The sequence below is a fragment of the Otolemur garnettii genome, unplaced genomic scaffold, assembly GCF_000181295.1.
Source record: "Otolemur garnettii isolate 467f Iridium unplaced genomic scaffold, OtoGar3 scaffold00042, whole genome shotgun sequence".
Lineage (NCBI taxonomy): Eukaryota > Metazoa > Chordata > Mammalia > Primates > Galagidae > Otolemur > Otolemur garnettii.
This window is the reverse complement of record NW_003852437.1, coordinates 4,429,981-4,451,517: the sequence shown is the minus strand read 5'-3', so window position 1 is coordinate 4,451,517 and position 21,537 is coordinate 4,429,981. Positions and strand designations below refer to the sequence as shown.

The following is a 21,537-nucleotide window of genomic DNA, read 5'->3' as shown; positions in this document are numbered from 1 at the left end:
ACCAGGGAAACTCACATCACACCTTCATGGCCCCCTCTGGTGTGTGTTTTTCTCTTTGTAAATTCACATTTATTTCTGGGATGTTAGTGGCTATCACACCAGACATAGCTACAACTAGATTGCTTTTGTTAAATTCAGGAGGAAAAGATAATGATTAAATTAGCATAGATCGTTATGTTGACAATCTTATAAATAGGCAGTAGTAAAAAAATTGATTAAACGCCATGTTCTAAATTTTAAACTGTTACATTTATCTATTTATAAAAAGAAACATTTTAGAGGAAGAAGTTCTAGTGTTCTGTATCACTGGAGGATGACTAAAGTTAACAATAATATATAATTTCAAATTGCTAAGAGAAGGGTATTGAATAATTTAAATACTAAGAAATGATAAATGTTTGAGATAATAGATATACTAATAACTCTGATCTGATCACCATACATTACACATGTTGAAACGTTACTAGGCATGCCATGAATATATACATACATATTATTGTACATATAATTAATTGTGATTTGTCAGTTAAAAACTTAAGTTTAATTTGAAAAGAAATATATAGAAGAAAACTAAAATTGCTTGTAATCTTTTTATAGACAGATTATGCTATTTTATTTATTTTTACAGCATCTTAAATGTACATGTGTGTAATTATACACAAATACAGATGCTAATTTAAATGCCTACTTTTAAAATGAAATTATAATGTATAGTTTTGCATCTTTTGTTTTTAAACTTTATATTGTATCACCACAAATTTAGTGTAATAGTTTCTACCTTTTTTTTTTTTTTCTGAAACAGAGCCCCTCTATGTTGTGCTTGGTAGAGTGCTGTGGCATCGCAGCTCACAGCAACTTCAGACTCTTGGGCTTAAGCAATTCTCTTCCCTCAGACTCCCAAGTAGCTGGGACTACAGGCATCCGCCACAATGCCTGTCTATTTTTTTGGTTGCAGTTGTCATTGTTGTTTAGCTGGCCCGGGCAGGGTTCAAACCCACCAACCCCGGTGTATGTGGCCGGTGCTGTAACCACTGTGCTACAGGCACCTAGTCAGTAGTTCCTACATTTTTCCATTGGGAACAATCAGTGTCTTAAATGTTAATTCATAAAATCTACCTAAAATTCAATGTCTTATGGATTTTGATAGTGATTACAATACTTCCTCAAAATATGAACCAATTTTTGTCATTTATAAAATTCTCATTTTACTCAAACTCCAGTAAATTTATTTTATAAAGAAAACTATTTTCCTATTTAATGAGAGAACAACATTGTATTGTTAGTTTTTATTTCTTACTGAGGATAAACTTCTATATGAAAATGTTCTTTTACATTTTTAGAAATTAATTTTATAAGATTAAAGGGGCAAACTATTAGTTTGTTAAAATGTGAAAAACATTTGAGATTATCTAACATCTTAGTGATATCTCTAAAGCATCAGATTTTAAGGGAAGTTTTGCCCAGGTATAAAGGGAAAAAATAATCGATTTGGGTATGAGGCAAAGTTTGATGATTTTGCAACAAATGTATGAAATTTTAAAAATTGCTCATTGAATTCGGAACACATCTAACAGGCTGATGCGTGACATTTAGATTATAAGACATTCTTTTTAAGAACTGAGAAATCAATGTATGGAAGATTTAAAGACGATTATTTTCAGTGTAAGAATTTAGAAACGTTCAAATTTGTTGTCATGGGAGGTGAAATGAACCATTTTGCTTGAAAGCAGCTCATCTGTGAATATAAAAAAGCAAAGCCCTGTACAGAAAGCCCAGTAGCTAATACTGATCCTTCCCATGTTTCTTATCTCTGCTTTTTTCTCTTTAGGACATCCAGGCGGAAATCGATGCCCATAATGACATATTTAAAAGCATTGATGGAAACAGACAAAAGATGGTGAAAGCTTTGGGAAATTCTGAAGAGGCAACTATGCTTCAACATCGACTGGATGACATGAACCAGAGATGGAACGACTTAAAGGCCAAGTCTGCCAGCATCAGGTCAGCACCATCGATATCAAAGTAAAAATAATGGAGTGGGGGTTCTGTGATTTTTATGTATCAGAAAGAGGACACCCTTACTACCAATGCTACTTACTCAGAAATAGTTTCAGATTTAAATGCAAAGACTGTTTTCTTGAAATTTCTAATTTCAGCTCCATTTGTGTCCAGTGCTCTCTGCCAACTGTTCTAACTACTCACACATGCTCCTATCATACTTTAAACCTAATACTACTACTATTACTATTACCAGCACCTGCTAATTACTGTTTACCATGACCCAGCATTGTATTAAGACTTTTACAGACGTTATTTCATGCTAAAAAATCCTAGTAAGGTGGACGGTAAAATCCTGTCTTATATGAGGAAACAGAGGTTTAAGGAACATAAGGCACTTGCCAAGTTTTTGGACTAACACGCGCCAAAATCAGGATTTGCATCTAGAGCTTGTCAAGTTTTGGCAACGAGTGTATTATGCTTCATCATGCTGCGTGTACATCGAATTCGAAGATGTATTTATAGAAATTAAATATCTTGTAGGGACATCAAAACAGAAAACTGATGATTCATGCCTGCATTGGGAGAGAGTAAAATTAAATAGGGAGGAACCTTTGGACTAAAATTCTGACTAGGAAAAGACCTTGAACAAATTACCCAGAGCGACAGAAGGATCATTGTTATTGGTGGCCAAGAATATTTTAAGATTGTATTTAATAGATAATGGGCAGTTATCCAGATGTATATGAACTGTTACATATAAGTTTAGGGAATGCCGACTGAAGAAAATGTTACTGAGAAACATCCAAAAGAGGAATGTTGATAGAAAGTCCTAGATCAGGTTTTTCTTTACTTTTTACCATGTTTCATGTGTACAATCTCAAAACTGTGTGGTATTGAATTTGTCTCTTTGCTTTTACCATTTACTCTACAATCTTGGGTAAATTAGTCCCTCTGAACCTTAGTTTTCTTATTTATAAAATTGGAATATAAATATTTAACCCTTATGATCATTGTGAAGGCAATTTGGTAGTTGGTTAATCTATGTGAAAATTGTTTGAAGAAGCATCCAGTTTCTGCATTGTTTTATCATTATATTTTTAATACCCATAAGTGGTATAGTGGATCTTTTTGAACTGGTTTTGGCATTTCATAGACTTCATGAAGAGCAGAAGTCTTTGTTGATTATTTATTGTGAATGAATTTTTTTAGAAACTGGCTTCTTTTTTTTTTTTAATATATATTTTATTCTTAAAGATGTTTGTTTATTTTATTTCTCTGGCCGGGGCTGGGTTTGAACCTGCCGGCTCTGGCATATGGGGCCAGTGCCCTACTCCTTGAGCCATAGGCATTGCCCTAGAAACTAGCTTCTAATAAGAAGCTTATTTGACCAAGCTTAGTTGTCCACACCTGTAATCCCTGTGAGTCAAGAGGCAAGAGGGTGGCTTGAGTTTAGGAGTTCAGTGTTGCAGTAAGCTATGATCATTGAGTGACAGAGGGACAGACCCTGTCTCTAAAAAATAAAAATAAAAAATGTCCTGAAAGGTTTTTATTCTGGTGGAGCTCATGGAGGGGAATTCGCGATTCCTCTTACATGTACGGAGGGGAGTGACCTAGATGTGCCTCTGTGTAAAGGTCTCATTAGAAATTATGTCGGTATCAGCCAATCGCTTGTTTTAAAAGACATGAAAATTAGAGCGTGTGGTGCAGTGAGATAATATACTTGTTTAAGAATTGCGTTTTCAACTGTATAGATCCTACTGGCTTGCAACTTTCTGTTCTGCATACGTGTAAACAAATAAAAATATTAAAAATGTTAACACAGTAAAAAGCATCCACTGAGGAGCCAGCGGAACCAACATTTTAGGCTAATGAGGTAAAAGTCACAGGGTAACTCGTTTTCTAGGCTGAATTCATGAACTTAACTGTCAGGCCCTATAGAAGTAGAACTGAGTCCACTCACTCTAGTTATGTTGAGGACATCAGCTGTGAAGGGAAGAGGAGAGAAGACCCGATTGCTGTAGCCGTAGTATGACCCATGACAGTGTCATGAGTTTGTACCAGCCGCAGGGGCTAGAACGGTATCCGGAGTGACCTGCCTGTGCCTTCACACACATCAGATATGTTTAACTAGAAGTGAATGATCTGTCCTTTCTCTTTGTCCTCAAAAACATGGTAAATAAATTACACTATTGTATTCATTATTAGTTGGATATTTATTTTAAAAAATGGTTTATTATTTCTCAGCAATGGGCCTTCATCTTGGAAGCATAGCTCAGACAGGAGTGGCCCAGGATAGGGTTTGGTAGAGGTACAGCTGGGGCTGGATTGACTGTTTTCAAACACTGGCCTTGCCACTTAGTAGTTGGGCCACCCATATGTGCCTCTGTTTCCTCGTATGTAAAATTGGGACAGTAAGAATAACTTCCTTACTAGGTTACGTGAACATCTTGTTTATTTATCCTCTATAAAGTGCCTAAAACAGTGATGCATGGTGAGTACTTAATAATTTTTAGCTACTACTATTGTCATTGATTATCACCTCATTTGGCATTAGTCAGTTTAAATGACATAGATAGTCTCTCTACCCTATCTTTTTCTATCTTAGTCAGTAATGTTGGGGGTTTCTGAGAATGTCCTCAATAAATAGCATCTCCCTTTTCTGCTGGATTCTGAACAAGTACAAAACAGAAGTGTGTTCAACAGGCATACATCATGTGGCCAAAAGAGAATTCACATGCCGTGTTGATTACTGACAGAGGCCAGGCTGGAAGAGATAACTTAGACTAGAGGAGACTGGGCTAGTAACCCAGCCCCAGAATGAAGCAGAATTGCCAGTAGTCACTGGTTGAGATGGCCTCCTAAGTGGGAAACCCCTATATTGAAGGGAAGAAAAGAACTCAGTCTCTGGGGTCTGTGCTCAAGAGGAGAGGGTGGGCTGAGCTAAGCACATCCAAGTTATTCGCCCTGAATTTGCCAATCAGATTCACATGCTACCTCTGCAGACACTTACTGGGGAAATGGGAGGAAAGGCCACAGTGTGCTTAGAGAGAAAACCCTCCTTAAGGAGTGGGGCTGTGTTCTCCCTGCTCAGTATGTGGTGGGCCCCCTCCACCTCCCAGCTTCCTGACTCCATTTCTTATGGCAGCCACCTCCAACCTTTTTGACACCAGGGACTATTTTCATGGAAAACAAATTTTCCTTGGACAAGGTAGAGGAGGCAGGAGGTGGAGCTCAGACAGGTGGTGATACTGTTTGGCCAGAATCCTAAAAGGCCATGCCCAGGGGTTGAGGACCGCAGCTTACGGGAAGTGATGCCTAGATTAAGGTGACCAGATGTCCCACTTTTGGTGGGACAGTCCTGATTTTTAACAATTTGTCCCACATCCCGTGGCATTTTTAAAAAGTCCCAATTTTTGGAAAGAATGCAGGACAAGCTAGGGAACAGCAGAAGAAGGGGAAGGGAATATACAGTTTTCAGCTGCTGAAAAGGTTAATGTAACTCCATTTGGGAATGAAGTGGTTAATGTAACTACTTCGTTTGGAAATGAAAAGGCTAATGTAAACTCCCTACTCCCCTCCTGGGCAAGGTCACCCAGGTGGAATCAGTACCAAAAGGAGACTGGCTCCCTCCCTTGCTTCTAGGCAAGGACAATTAGCTCAGTTCCAAACTGTCTGGAACAAACAAGTAGTGCCCCCCCATCTAGAGTAAGGTGACCAGACATCCTGCTTTTTAATAATTTTTCTCGCGTCCTGCAGTGTTTTTTAAAAGTCTCAATTTTGGAAAGAATGCATGACAAGCTAGGGAACGTGGGAGAATAGGAAGGGAGTATATGGTTTTCGGCTGCCATGTGGCTATTTCACCAGGATATGAGTTTTATATTATTTTTGTTAATTTTATAATGTTAAATTTTAATAATAACAAATAATTGTTGAGAACTAATTATCGAGAACTGCTTATCAAAGTTTGCATTGTTGTCAGGCGCCCCATCCCCCACCCAGTCAATGGTGTCCTGCTTTACCAATGTTAAAATCTGGTCACCTTAGCCTAGATAGCAGTTTTCATTTCTGCTCCTCTGTTCCTTCTTCTCATTCCTTTGAAGCACAGTCTGCAAGAAAGAGACTATGGCATGCAAACCCTCCTACATCTTTAATATTTCAATAAACTCTTCCACCACCTTTCTGTATAATCGAAAGTTGCCCTTTCCCTTGATTGCCTGCTTTACTTGAAGTACTCTTGAATAGAGATTAATTTCCCTATTTTCCTCATTCAGCAGCCAATGGGAATATTCCAAATCTTTAAAGCTGCTGTGGACATCAAACATGCCAGCCATAACCAACAGAAGAGGCACTGGCCGAAACAGGAGCCTGGCACACAGGGACAGGGGACATTGCAGCCTACCTGCCGCGTCCTGAGCATTTGTTCTCTGCCCCTCAGCAGCTTCTCCTTGCAGGTGCACACTCCAGGGCCTGCTTGCTCTTCACCTCAATCTTTCTTCCCCCCAATCTCGAGGATGCTTTGCCACAGATGTCACTGATTTGGGCATCTACTTCCCTACTGGGACTCAGTCACCATTCCCTGTCTCCTTAGTGTCCCTGAGATGATCGTTCTCCAGGAATCCAAGGACAAACTGTTTTCTGGACCACACATTTAATTTTACTACATTCCACATGGCCATGTCCATCTGAACGTGATGAGTTTCGAGATTTCTTCTCTTAGTTAGAGAAGAGCTCTCTGCAGTATCAGATCAAATCAGAATTGTTTGCAACATCAGCAGTAAAACACCTCTCTTTCACATTACAGTGACAGACCCTGTCCAGACGAGGGCTTTCCTTCATTAGCTTATTATCTCTGGACCCTTTACTTAACTTTATGGTTTTACTGTGCATTTATAATCTATCTATAGTATTCCCACTGGATTGGTTAAAAATGCATATTCTCCAGGATTTTCAGTGGTGAAATTCTTAGCTCTCTTTTCTTTTTTCCTTGGAGACAGGGCTCCATTCTCTTCCTGAGGCTAGAGTGCCATGATGTCATCACAGCTTACTGCAACCTCACACTCCTAGGGTCAAGCAATCCTCCTGCCTCAGCTTCCCAAATAGCTGGGATAACTGGCATGAACCAGCATGTCTGGCTAATTTTGAAATGTTTTGTAGAGATAGGGTCTTGCTATTTTGTTCAGGTCTCGAATTCCTGCCCTCAAGCAATCCTCCCTCCTTGGCCTCCCAAACTGCTAGGATTACAGACACAAATCTCCAAACTGAGCCAGCTTTCTTTTTATTTTTCCTTCTTCTTCCTGAACCTGATTGTCTTTCTTCTAATCTTAGCTGCTTTTCAGACTTTCTACTTATTGTAATAGTCAATAATCAGCACTTTGAATTTCTTTTCTCCCCGAATTTCCTGTTTTCCAGTCTGAAACTGATCACCCCTACACTGTCTCCTGTTCTTAATCTTGGGCTGCCTAATATTGCCCTACAAAGTCATACATGATAACATTTCTTCCACTGTAATTAGACACTTTCTACTTACAATTGGCATTGTGTTTATGAATGATTTTCTATCAATCATGTTCACCCCCATGCCGATTTTAAATGATTTTGAGGTTTCTTCTTTAGTCCCCAAACCTCTGTCTTTGCAGGTGGCTTTGTTTCGTTTTTTCCTGAGAATGAGGCCTTCTGATGGATGCCTCTTGTGCTTCTTGGCGTACGTAATATCTGTGGGGTCTGGGTTCACAGATACTACACACTGGGTTCACGTTGGGCATTAACTGCACTAAAGTCGATGTTAAAGTTTATATGATGTAAAAGTTGTCATAGTAAGAAGCATTTCCTCTAGTTTATCATCCTTTTTAGGAAAGAAAATGTATGCCAAGATCATAGTAACACCTAATATTTGTTGAATATTTGCATGGCAGATCTACCTTAAGTGCTTAACAGACGTTATTTCCTTTGATCATGGTGTGGTCATGTAGTACCACATTGGAATGATGTAGTAACATGTGGCTCATCTTACTATCTTAAGGTTATTATGGTTAATATCTTAAATATTATTTTGGATGACCATGATTAAACTTTTAAAATACTGAAATCCAACATGCCAAATATTCTTTAACAATCTGAAAATAATATATTCAATTATAAATTTTACATTTTACTTAAATTGTTATGAGAGAAGACATCTAACAGTTTGCAACTTCAGCTACAAGGCTCTTAGGAACTTTGGTATTTTTATTCAGTGGAAAAGAAATGTGAATTGGAAACACACTAATAATTTCTGTACTGTGAATGATGCGGTTTAAATTTTTATGTTAAACTTACTTAATTTAAGATTATGTTAATTAAATATCCACTTATCAGTTTAATGATGTTTAATATAGAACCTTATTAACATACGGTTTCAAAAGCCAGTGAAATTGTCAAATCTAATGAAAACAGAGTTCAAAGATAAAATTCTATCTTCCCTTTCTTTTATGAGTCTCTTAAAAATTCAGGGCACCTTTTTAAAAAGCCCAGAGAGCAGATTAACCTTTAACACAATCATTTACATCTGATGTTATCACATTTTACAATGTCATGGATACCACTTTTAGCTTTAGATAGTTGGTTTTGCTAACCATCTTGTAAAACTGCTAAAATCTCCTTTTCCTAGATCTAATAGAGGAGGATCCCACTTCTCTCCTCTTTCTCTTTTTCTCCCTGCTGCAGTACTTTCCAATAGAACTTTCTGTGGGTATCTCTGTACCTGCACTGGTCAGGGTAGTAGTCACTAGCCTTTTGTAGCCTGCTGAGTACTTGAAATGTGTCCAATGCAACCCATGAGCTGAATTTCAAACTTTATTAATTTTAATTATCTTACATTTAAATTTAAATGGCCATTTGTTGCTGTTGGCTCCCATATTGGAAACACAACTTTGGCATTCTTTTTAATGCAGTCAGACTGAATTCTGAGAACTTGACTCTTTTCTCTTGGTAGGTCTTAATTCCTTTCTGGGAATAGGAATAATCCCCCTTTGAATGTTATTTGTTACTCTTTCACTAACTAAGGTATTTTATTTCATTGTAACCCAATTTATAATTTGTAGATTTAACCATGAACCCAAAAGAAATTACCTTTGTGGTAAGAATGCCACAAATTGGACTCCTAATTCTGTGCAGCCCCTGCACAAAGATGGTATATCTTTGATCCCTCTTAATTTGGGTCACTGTATTACTTGGTAGACCTCCTTCCTAATTGTATCTGTACTGGTCCACAAATACTATGTACCCTGAGCATTTTCTATCCGTCCTTTTAAATGCAGTCCATGATGAAAGGAATGTAGCAGAAAATAGCTTGGACTTTGAGTTGGATCCCAAATTTTCACTGTGGCTTCCTGAGCAAGTTCTTCGTTCTCTGAGCCACAGTTCTCTTGTAGAGCTGTTATTATGTTTCCTACCTTAGAGTACATTTGATTTTCTTATCTTTGTCCTAACTTGCCCCTAGAACTATTGATGACATGACTTTCTGAAACAGGATAGTACCTGCTGTCAGAGGGGGGTGTCCCATAAATGCATGCTTGTATTAAATAAAGGAAAACTATATTTTAACAAATGCCCCTCCCCACTCACTCACACCATTTCTTTTTAAAACTATACACTGAGAAAAGGAATAACTGCTGGAAGATATGGTTTCTCTGAAAGATAAAGGATTTTGCTCATTTAAAACAGATATTAGCTCATGATTTTCTCTATACTTTCTCCATTCTTAAATGATGGGGTACCATTTTTATGGATCTTTGCCTTCTAACAAGTTTTTCCATTACATTTTAAAAAATAGCCACTTGAGAATGTTTAGAAAGTTGTAAGAAATAATTTAATTTGGAACATGGTAACTTGTGTAAAGTATATTTTGTAGTACGTGTAGACGCCAACCTAGGTTGATAATACGGTCAATGAAAGTTATGTATTGTTTGAACCTAAACTGCCAAAAGAATGAACTGCAGCAGTTACGCAGTTAGAGTAAGTCAGTATCGAAACCTGTGAGTGCCCACAGATATGTGTTAAATAAAGAAATATTTTAAGTGAAGATTTTGAAAACATGATTGATAACTGGTGATCAGTCATCTTGGAGGCACTGAAGTTTTTAAATGTTTATAGGAAAATAGAGAAAGTAAAACTAAGTCACACAGTAATCAAAAGTTTCTTCTTACAAAGCATTCAACCTGCTGCCCAAGGAAAAGCTTTCATCTTTCCAGATGAAAGAATCAAAACAAAACTAGAACTCTGAAAGCTCCTGCAGAAGCATGCATTTACTTGGGCATATGGTAGTAATCCACTGAACACTTAGTTATAATCTGCTGGAGAATATCCAGAACAGATTTGCCAGGCAGAGATTCTGCCAGGTCAGCTCGCTGTTTACTATGGAAAAATAAAGTTGCATAGAATCCCATACACCAAGGTTTTCTTTTTTATTTCAAGGCCACTTGGGTACCTCTTTTAAAAAGTCTTTACCTTCATCCTTATAGATGGTTCTTCAGATGCTGAATGTCCTTAGTTTCAGTGATCAGTTTCATTATTGCTGTGCCCCCAAAAGTGTTTATTGTATTGGCAAAGATATTTGTGTGCTCCTCAATAAAATAAGTGTTTGCAACTGGATTTCAAAGGACTATAATGTGTGATTTAGTTATTGATTAAGGAGTTGAACTATAGACATTGAAGATGCAGGATCAAATCATCTGAAACAGGAGGTCAGGATTCATATGTGTCTTGAACACAGAAACACTCCAGCACTTCTCGATTGAGGACATCTGGTTTCTAGCTGTCTTTTGCATTTAAAAATACTGGAAAGAAATGGCCACACCTCAATCAAACGTACTTGCTTCAAAATGGCTATTACTGAAGAGAGAGTTTTCAGTTAACATAATTGAAATTATTTAGTTCTGCTCTGTGACAAGTGAAATCATTGTTTATAAGGGAAAGGTAATTACATATTTGGCCTAGAATTAATCAATATGAACGCAGGCAAGCTGGAGCCTGAGCAGAATCAGGACCTTGTTAAAACACAGTTTTGTAAAGTGAGGTCAATCACAGCACCTGTGGAATAAATAGACGTGATAGTGCAAGAAAATAAATTTTCTAATCATACAATTCTCAGAGAACGATAAAATGCTTTGAACAGTCCTGTATTTACAGCATAGCTTATTTACAAACGCTTTGTATTATAGGAAATTTATTTTTAAACAATGATTCAGTGTCTTTGTTGGAGGTGACATTAGATGGCCATTATAAGATTATCAAGCTAAATTTAGCAGTGTATATAGTTTTGTGAATGCAGTTTGAACGTCTAAGTGTGGTTGTCTCTCAACAGGGCCCATTTGGAGGCCAGTGCTGAGAAGTGGAACAGGTTGCTCATGTCTTTAGAAGAACTGATCAAGTGGCTGAACGTAAAAGACGAAGAGCTTAAAAAACAGATGCCCATCGGAGGAGACGTTCCAGCCCTGCAGCTCCAGTATGACCATTGTAAAGTAAGTTGACCACCTGTGGGGGTATCTTTTTGTTTGCTTGTTTTGTTTTTTTAATTTTGGTGAAGTAAATACTTGAAATCAAATTCTAGATAAATATCAAAGTTGAACTGATTATCATAAGTTACCCGCTTACCAACCTCTGTTTCTAATTGCCAGTATTTAGGCATTTTATTTAATTTCTCTTCATTACTTTAATTTGCTTCAAAGTAAGTTGTGACTCCCTATTCAAGTAGTATTTTCAAACATTACAGGTATCTAACGTATAATATTGCTTTTCATTTATCATGAAGTTTAGAATATTACTACATTATATTGGGAACTTTTCTTAACTATAACTTGACTTAATCTTAAATTTAAATGTCATAGAGTCATAAATAATTACAACATGTTTTACTAAGTGAAAGTGAAAAAACAAAGACTTGTGGTAGTAAACATAGCAAAATCTTTTTTTTTTTTTTTTTTTTTTTGCGGCGTTTTTTTTGGCCAGGGCTGGGTTTGAACTCACCACCTACGGTATATGGGGCTGGCACCCTACTCCTTTGAGCCACAGGTGCCGCCCTAAAAAATAGCAAAATCTTAAAGCAAAGACTATAGTATTTAACATCATTAAATGTCTAATTTTCTGAATTTAGCCCTTTCTTTGAATTATATTTTTATTCTGCTCAAATTTCTGTCTCTATGTAAATATGGACTTTTTTATTCTGAATAACAACCAGATATGCTGAAATGGTATCAACTGACCCATTAATTCTTTAGATTCTTGTATTATTTAAATTTTTGCCTTTTAATTGATTTATTTAATATCTCTCATGCCGATTTTTTAATATATTGGATTTTATCTAGTTTTACTGTATTCTCTGCTCTTCACTTGCAATGCAAGGTGTCATTCTAGATCCGAACATTAAAATGTGATGGTAGAATTCTATCCCCATTTAGAAAATGACAATCACTAACCCACACATCTCCTAAAGGAGCTTGTCATCTGTGTAATAAGTTGCCTTAATACAAAATGGCAAGACCTTGAAGTTTATTTTATTTTAAACCCTTGTGACTAGGTTATTAAAATTACCATTTGGGTACATTCTCTCTTTATACTTAAAGAGTATGACAGACAAATAGCTTTAAGATAAGAAAAGGGAAAATGCTATTGGTGTACGATGTGCCAAATAATAATAGAAGACTTAAAATCACTGATTTAAGTAAAACCACACTTTTTCCTTCCTTTTTTCAACTTTCCTTTCTATTAATTATTCAGAGAATATTCTCTTTTTGTGGGTTAAGGTGTTACAGATGAAAGAGAATAATACAAAGCTCTTTGGGTAGAGGTGCTTTGTAAGGAATGAAAGCTGCTTAGGACTGTGTGCTACTAGCTTTGACCCAAGCCTGAATCTTGAAACGATCTTCCTCTTCTGGCCTCATCACATAAAGTGTGTCTCAGCCTTCCCGGTCAGTCCTAGCTATTTTTTGTTTCCCATCCCAGCAAGGTTACCTGGCTTTCAGTTGGTTTTACTCTATCTTGGAACGCCCAGGCATTTAGGTAATAGAGATAATGCTGATAATGGCGCTGGTAATAACATTGGTTCATTTATTCAGCAGGTATTACTGAGTGTTTAGTATGAGCATTATTCTAGTCACTGGTGAATCAGTATTAAACAAAACCAAGTTCTTGCCTGATTCTAAGTACTACAAGTAGGACGCTGAACAAAGAGGTGATAAATATACATCATATCCCGTGGTAATGAGTGGCATGAAAAGAAAAAGCAAGGCGAGTGGGGGAGTATCTGCAGAGTTGCTACTTTATGTGGAGAAATTCAGGAAAGTAGCACAAACAGGGTGATTTTGGAGCAGAGACCCGAAATAGGTGAGCTTACTGAAGTCACCCCTCTCAGGGTGGAAACTTTATAGAAAGGGGATGGGAGGCACAATGGCCGGCCATAGAAGCGCTGAACGTTTGGGGCATATTTGAGGAGCAGCATGGGGGCCATTGTGGTTGAAGTAGTTCAGCCAAATAGAGAGAGAGACAGGAGATGAGGCGGGGAGGGGCTCAGGTCACGGAGGTTCTTGAAAGCTTTTTGTAAGGGTTTTGGCTTTTACTCAGTGAGATGGGAAGCCATGGAAGAGTTGATATCTGTAGGGCTGTGATCTGGTTTGTTGTATAACATTATAGGTTCAATGATGAGGAATGGAATATAGAGAGGAGTTCAGGAATGGGCTGCAGTAATCCAACGGGGGGGAGATGGTGACTTGGACAAAGAATAGCAGGAGAGAAGAGGAGGAGTAACTGGCTGCTGAACACATTTGCAGAGGATCAACAGGGTTTGCTGGTGTATTGGGTGTGGCCTGTGAGAGAAAAAGTCGAAGCGAGTCAGCAGCCAAAGGCTTTCAGACCAAGCAGTGGAAAATGGAAGGAGCAATTTAGGGATGAAATTGCTGGAGGAATTTGGGGGAAACTGCTGGAGGTGCAGTTTGGGCAGGAAGTCCAAGAGTTTGGTTTTTGGCATAGTAAGCTGTGGATATTAATGAGGCAGTTAGATCTATAACTCTGAAGTTAGGAGAAAGGTCAGGACTGGAGATCAAATTCTTCAATCTGTAGGATTGGACAAGTCCATGGGATTGGATGAGATCATCTAGGTGGTTATAGTTAGAAAAAGGAATTCCAAGAAATGAGCCCTTACAAAGCCCTAACTTTCGAGGTTGGGAAGATGAGGAAGACTGAGAAGGCAGAGCCCCAAAGGCAGAAGAACCAGAGAACAGAGCCTGGAGCACCACAGAGGGAAAGTGTTTTTTGAGGAAGGGCGTGATCATCAGGATCACATACTGCTGAGAGGTCGGGTAAGGTGAGGGAAATTTACCATCTAGAGACAGTCTTGTTGACCATGAACAAAAGTTGTTTCAGGAGTATGACTGAGCTGGACATGATTGGAGTGGCTTCAAAAGAGACTATGAGTAGAAAAGTATATAAACCATCTCAAGGATTTTTATAGCATAGTTTAACAGAGCATAGAGGCAGTAGCTGAAGAGGAGAATGGAGTATAACAATGGTTTTATAAAGATGGGCAATGATTTAGTATGTTCTATATATGCTAACAGGAATGATTGTATAAAGTGGGAAAAGTCAGTGATGCAGGAGAGACAGGACTTCATGGGGACACCGTGACAGTGGGATCTGGTGCTCACACTGACCAGCTGGTCTTACACAGGAGAGCAAAGGGTTCATCCGTTTAACTGGAAGGGAATGTGGACTCTGGGTACCTACAAAAGTAAGGGTGGTGGATTTGGGGGTAAGAACATGTAGACATTCTGTTTATTGCCTGTATTTTCTCTGTGTAATTAGAAGCAAGATCATCAAGTAAATATGAGAAGAAGGAAGATAATGTGGAGGGTTGAGGGGGAAGGAGGTAAAAAATGTAGTCTAGAAGTACCTAAGTTGATAACTAGGAATTTATAACAAAACTACAGAATGACAGTAAGGACTCATGTGGGGTCAATCGTCATGAATTTAAAGTAAGAACAGCCAGTGTGAATGTTTTGTTTTTTTTTTTAATCTGTGTTTAGTTGCTTTAATGAAGGCACAGAGTTAAGCAGAGAGTTGAGTTTAGCCAAACAAAGGTGATGGAGAAAGAGAGACAGGAGGGAAATAAAGGATCAGACAAGGGAGTTACAGTAGGGATGGAATGTGGGACTGACGCTGGGTGAGGCGAGGTGTGAGGACACCGGGGGGTGAGGGGCAGTGAGGCCGTGTTGGAAGTGACTCATGATCCAGTGGGACTAGCTGTGTTGGGAGCCAAGTGGGGTGTGAAGTGTGGAGAATTTGAGGGGTGGGCAGGGTCCTTAGCAGAGAGCCTATCACAGAGCTCCAGGGTAGGGGAAGGATTGTTTACATGGACAACAAAATCACTAGGAACAGGAGGGAGAAATCTAAATGGTGACTGTGAGAGTGAGGGTAATGGGGTACAGTTTGGGATTCTGACATAAAAATGAAGTTTTCACTCTCCATTTATCCTTTTCATCTTAAACCTACTCAGAATACCTTTGTCGGAGATGGGAGCAAGGAGTAGTGTGAGTTCGATGTTTACTGCTGCTTTCTGGATTTCTGGGCTCCTCACTGGTTACTGTTATTATTATTTTTTTAAATTATAATTTCCATCACTTAGCTTGTTGCTGTGATCCAGGCTGCTGTTGAGGGATGCTCTTTTGTTCTTTTTCAGTAATTTGGTCCTACCAGGAGTTTTTATTTCCTAGTCTATACTTTATTAACTTTGTGAGTTATATATTAGATGGTTTATATGAATAGCACTGATTAAATTCCTGACTTCTGAGCTCAGTTGGGTCCTATCTCATTGTAATATCCTTGCTAAAAACAATGATTGTAAAACTTTCTGTTGATTCTGGATCCCAGAATATGATACTTTATCGTGGTCTGTCATAGTCTGCCCATTAATTTTTCAAGATCCAAAAGTGTAGGCTTTTAAACTATTATTTATTGTTATAATGCTTTTAGAAACAGACTCAATTATTTATTGATTTGATTTCAGAATATTAGGGGGTACATGTGTTTTTTTTGTTTTTTTTTACAGACTTTGTTTTTTGTACAGATTGAGTCAAAATTGTAGTATTCCTTTCACCCAGATAGTGTGCTCAGAAGCTTCGTACTTAATTCTGAGAACTTTCCAGGAATAAGATACTGGGATACAGCAAAAATAAATTATGGAATAGATTTTAGAGTAATGTTTGTAGGGACGTATATAGGTTTGCTTAGGTTGCTATAGAAAAGTACTGTAGACCGGGTGACTTAAACAACAGAAATTTATTTGCTTACAATTCTGGAGGCTGGAAGTCCAAGATGGAGGTGTCGGCAGGCTTACTTCTTCCAAGTCCTCTCTACTCAGCTTGGAGATGGTTGTATTTTCTCTTTATTTCACATGGTCTTCCTTTGGTGCATATCTGTATCCCAGTTTCCTCCTCTTACAAGGACATCAGTCATATTGAATTAGAGCCATCATTTTAACTTAATCACTTCTTTCAAGTCCCTGTCTCTAAATATAGTCATATACGAGGGTGGGGAGAGATGGCCAATTCAGCCAATAATAGGATTAAATAATAATGTAGTAATTCCTACATTTTAAGTAGTAAGTATTGCACTGTTGGTAAGTATTGCAGTATTTCACTTTACCTTCAAAAAATCCTATTCGATTTATCTGCATTTTACATTTAAGAACTTTGTAAATCATAGACCCCAAGCAATTTACTCACTATTACTTAAGGGAGCAATTAGCAGTGTCAGGGTTTAAATTTAGGATCATTGACTACAAATATATCCATTGTTCATTCAAAATCTATTTACTGAACTACTGTTCTGTGTCAGCACCATTCTGCACCTTGGGGATACACTCTCGTGCTTTTGTTTCTGTTTTTATTAGTTTCTGTCTTGTTGTCTTTGCTCTCTAATGGCACTTTCCTGGCTTAGTTTATGGAAAAAATATGAAGCTACTTTTCTCACCCTATATTTTTCTTTAGCTGCCTTCTGAAAATAGACAAAATGAACACGAATGTATTATCCTCAAGGACTAATATTTTAGTATCTAGTGTTGCCTTTCCACTAAAATAGCACTTAGTATGTATTAGTTGAAGAAATTGATTCACAGGGTCTATAGAAATAAAAATTGCTGGCTATCCATTTCCCTGTAGAACATGACACAGTCCAGAAAATTGTGCTTGGGTTTGGGGTAAGCATTCTATGTAGGTCATTGCTGAAACAGCAGGACTGATGGACTCAGTGATTCTCTCCAGGATGGCCATGAAGTATTAATAAGTACATTAATTGGCTTTACTCCTATGAATTATACAGAGAAGAAAAACTCAAGGGAAGAATTAAAAGGTTAAAGCAGGATTTCTCCAGTTTCTTTATAGGTTGTGACATTTACTATTGACTTGGGAGTAAAGGCTTGAAAATCTGGTGTTGGGGAGCCCTTTCTATGTGAGGTATAAGATCTGTAACTTAGATACCTACTGTGAAGTGTAGGTGGCCATGGGCTCTAGGTGCACTGGGGAGGGGTAAGGAGGGGCACGCGGCCCCCATATGTGTGATAGATGATCGGGGTTACAGATGTAAGTGAGCTTTGTTCCTGAGGGGTATGGTCAGAGGCACTGAGCTGGAAGGAGAATACTGGGGCTGGCTCTGTTACTGACGACCTGGGTGACCCTCACAAAGTTCTGACTCACCCAGGCTTCAGTTTCCACATCTGTAAAATGGAAATAATAAGTAGTGTCTTACTCCATTCAGGCCACTCTAGCAAAATACCATAAACTGGGTGGCTTATAAATAACAGGAGTGCATTCCTCACAAGGTCAGGGTGATGGGAGATTTGGTGGCTGGTTCTTAGATGATAGCTGTGGTGACACTCTCCAATTCATAGGTGACATCTCACTGTGTCCTCACATGGTGGAAGGTTCTCTTTTGTCAGGTACTAATCCCAGTTCACGAAGGCTCTTCCCTCTAGTCCTAATCACCCCCTATAGGCCCCATTTCCCAATATCAGCCCTTTAGGAGTTAGGATTTCAACGTACGATATTTGGGGAAACACAAACATTCAAACCTAGCGAGCAGTTCCATTTTCTACCCAGAACTCAGTTCTGAGAATCAAATGGAACAGTACAGATGACGGTAATTGAGGAACAGTGAAGCACCGCAGAGCAGGACATTGTTCTACTTTGTATTGTGTTGTATTTATATTGTTCTATTGTGTATTTTCTCAAAAGCAACCTTCCTTCCCAATAGCCAAGAGTAATGTCTTAAAATTATATTATTATGAGATATATAATTACAATTAATTTTAATTTATATCCATATAAATCTATATTACATAGTTAGGGCAAATCATTCTATTAGTACATTTAAGACAATATTTTAAAAAATGTGATACCTACAGGTAATTATTTACCTTTCTTACTGAATGTCACTAACCATATCATTGAATAGACTTAATCTCATCTTTACATCCAGGAATTCTCTAATTGAATTAAATGTAATAGTCTTTGGCCAGTTCTAACATAAACATAATTCTCTATTTATCCTGAATCTTTTCTTTTCTTTTCTTTTTTTGAGACAGAGCCTCAAGCTATCCCCCTGGGTAGAGTGCTGTGGCATCACAGCTCACAGCAACCTCCAACTCCTGGACTCAAGCGAGTCTCCTGCCTCAGCCTCCCAAGTAACTGGGACCACAGGTGCCTGTCACAATGCCTGGCTATTTTTCGGTTGCAGCTGTCATTGTTGTTTTGGTGGGCCCAGGCTGGATTCAAACCCGCCACCTTAGGTGTATGTGGCTGGCGCCTTAGCCACTTGAGCCACAAGCACCAAACCCTTGAATCTTTTCTTAAAATCAAATGTATATAGGCTGGTCTGTGATTCAGAGCAGCTTTTTTTTCTTTTTAAGTCCTTGGAGTTATCTTTTTTTTTCTGCTGTCATATTCTGTAAGGAGAAATCTTTGTTTAGTGTATACATATATATAATGCAGAATTATCAACTGTTAGAACTGAAAGCAACCTAAGAAATAAGTTATTCCAATCATCTGAGTCATAGCTGAGGAAGATGAAAGGTGCATATGGTTTAATGAAATCTGGATTTTCCTTCCTGCTTTTTTCTGGCTCCCATTTACTTACTTACTGTGTGCCTGGCAATTTCTAAGACACTGGAGAGATACTTGTTCAGAAAATAGACACAGCCTCTGTCTACATGGAGTTTACATTCAAGGGAAGGCCTGTGATTGTCCTTAACCTTATGGTTCCTTTTCTCTATTTCATGAGAAATCATTTCCAAAATGGTTTGTGGCTAAACCATGAACTTCCCTCTCTTATCCCAAATCTCTGGTTGTCTTTGCCCACTTATCCATTTCTTTAACCCTGACTTTGTTCCCTTGGTGTCTTAGACTGTTTTCTGCCTCTATTACAGAAGGCCAGAAAGGGTAATTTTGTAAAGAACAGAGGTTCATTTAGCTCACAGTTCTGAAGGCCCAGAGGTTCGAGTGGGAGGTGTCTAAGGAGGGTCTTGCTGCTCTGTCCGCCCATGTTTGGAAGGAGGAAAGGGAAGAGAATGTGGGTGACAGAGAGAGGATGGGGGCCAAACTTAACGTTTCATCAGGAGTTTACACTCCTGCTGCGATAATGGCGTTAATCCATCCTTGAGGGCAGAGCCCTTGTGACCTAATCACCTCCTGAAGGTCCCACCTTTCGTACTCTCACCATGGCAGTTACATTTCAGCTTGAGTTTTGGGAGGGCCGTAGCCCTTGGTTACAGTTCAGGCAAGCTTTCACTTCATGTGCACATTTATTTCCAATCTCTTTTCTCTAAGGGATTATGGAACTCTTTCCAATTATAACATTGTGATGTCGCTTTAAACAGAACACAAAATAACTTTGTAAGCTAAGTTTTTCATAGATATGTTCCAGCATACTGAAATAAAGTTGCTTCTTTTTCCTTTTCTTTTGGTTTTGTCTGTTATTAGGCAACTCTGTCAGTAATATTTTTGAGTTCCTGCTTTTTAGGTCTTTTAATTGTTATAGTAAAGTTAAAAAAAAATCTTTTTAACTTCAAAGAACTCTTGCCTTCCAACTTAAAACTACATAATTAGAATCAATCAAAATCAACCCTCAAGTGGCTTAATGCTAATATTAGGCAAGGTTTTTTATTCCCTAAAATTTCTCCATAGAAAGAGGGGGACCTTGTACTTGATTTCTGTTTCATTCACTAATCTTACAGGTAGCTGTTAGGATTATTTTATTTCAAACAGCACAGTGCTAATTAACACTATTTGACATAATCCCTCCATGCTCATTTCAGATGTCTAAAGAATACCAAGATGGAATTTATTTTTTAAGAGACAAAGAAAATAACACTAATTTGTTCATTATTTCCAATAGATATGATCTTATAAATGCAAGTTTTGAATGCCACTGTATACAAGTCTTTTAAAGATCAATTTAAAAAGCGATACCAAATGTCTTCTCATTGTGAACAAGACAAATACACTTCCACAGGATACGTTTAAAATCAACATGCTAATGTTACTCAAACAAGCACTTTAGTTTTTCATTGAAATTGCCTGTAACATCATCATACACAAAATAAGAAAAGAAAAAGCTAAGTCTCTGGCCAGGTGTAGGGCCTCATGCCTGTACTCCTAGCACTCTGGAAGGGCTAGGTAGGTGGATTGCTTGAGCTTAGGAGTTTGAGACCAGCTTGAGCAAGAGTGAAACCCCACTTCTACTAAAAACAGAAAAACTAGCTGGGCATGTTGGTGCCGTCCCAGCTCTTCAGGAGGCTGAGGCAAGAGGATTACTCAAGCCCAAAACTTTGAAGTTGCTGTGAGCTATGATGCCACAGCACTCTGCCCAGGGTGATAATGTGAGACTCTGTCTCAAAAAAAAAGAAAAAAGAAAGAAAGAAAGAAAGATAAAGCTATGTCTCAAATACCTTAGGTGGATGTAGAGTCATTGCTTGTTAGAAAGATTTTGTGTCCAATGATATTATTATCTGACATCAGAGTCTTGTGAAAAATTTGAAGAAAATAATTATAAGTAACATTGGACTATTTTACCTATATGCCTAGCAGTTTATATATTCAAGTTTATTGAAAAGACAGTTTTGTCCCTTCTCCTTTGGAAAGAGTGCTGTTCCTTCCATTTTCTGAGGCATCTCAGGTTGGGGACATGACATGTGGGCTCAGTAAGATCCAGTTTCAAGTTCTACCTCCCCTACTCACTAGCTCTGTGATCAAGACTTTAGGGACGCATAGTCTCTTCAGTCTTTAGGTTTTACCATTAGTATGAATACACCATTTACCACAATGCATGTAGTATGTGCTCAATAGTGACAGGTGGTGGAGTTATTCTTTGAACTAGGACTTGGATTTTCTAATATATTTTTAATTTTAGTTCTTCCAGGTCTGCATTTTGTAATTTTTCTTCTTTTTTCTTTTCTCTTCTCTTTTCCTTTCCTTTCTTTTATTTTCTTCTTGTTTTTTTTTTTTTTTTTTTTTTTTT

At 38.0% G+C, this 21,537-nt stretch overlaps 1 protein-coding gene across 1 annotated transcript in view; it reads left to right on the top strand.

Moving 5' to 3' along the window:
* UTRN (utrophin) overlaps positions 1-21,537 on the top strand; it is a 513,062-nt gene that overhangs the window by 352,169 nt on the left and 139,356 nt on the right. Inside the window, exons 51-52 of the mRNA XM_023513504.1 lie at positions 1,829-2,001; positions 11,342-11,498. Of these exons, the coding sequence (XP_023369272.1) occupies positions 1,829-2,001; positions 11,342-11,498 (330 nt within the window). The remainder of the gene's footprint in view (positions 1-1,828; positions 2,002-11,341; positions 11,499-21,537) is intronic.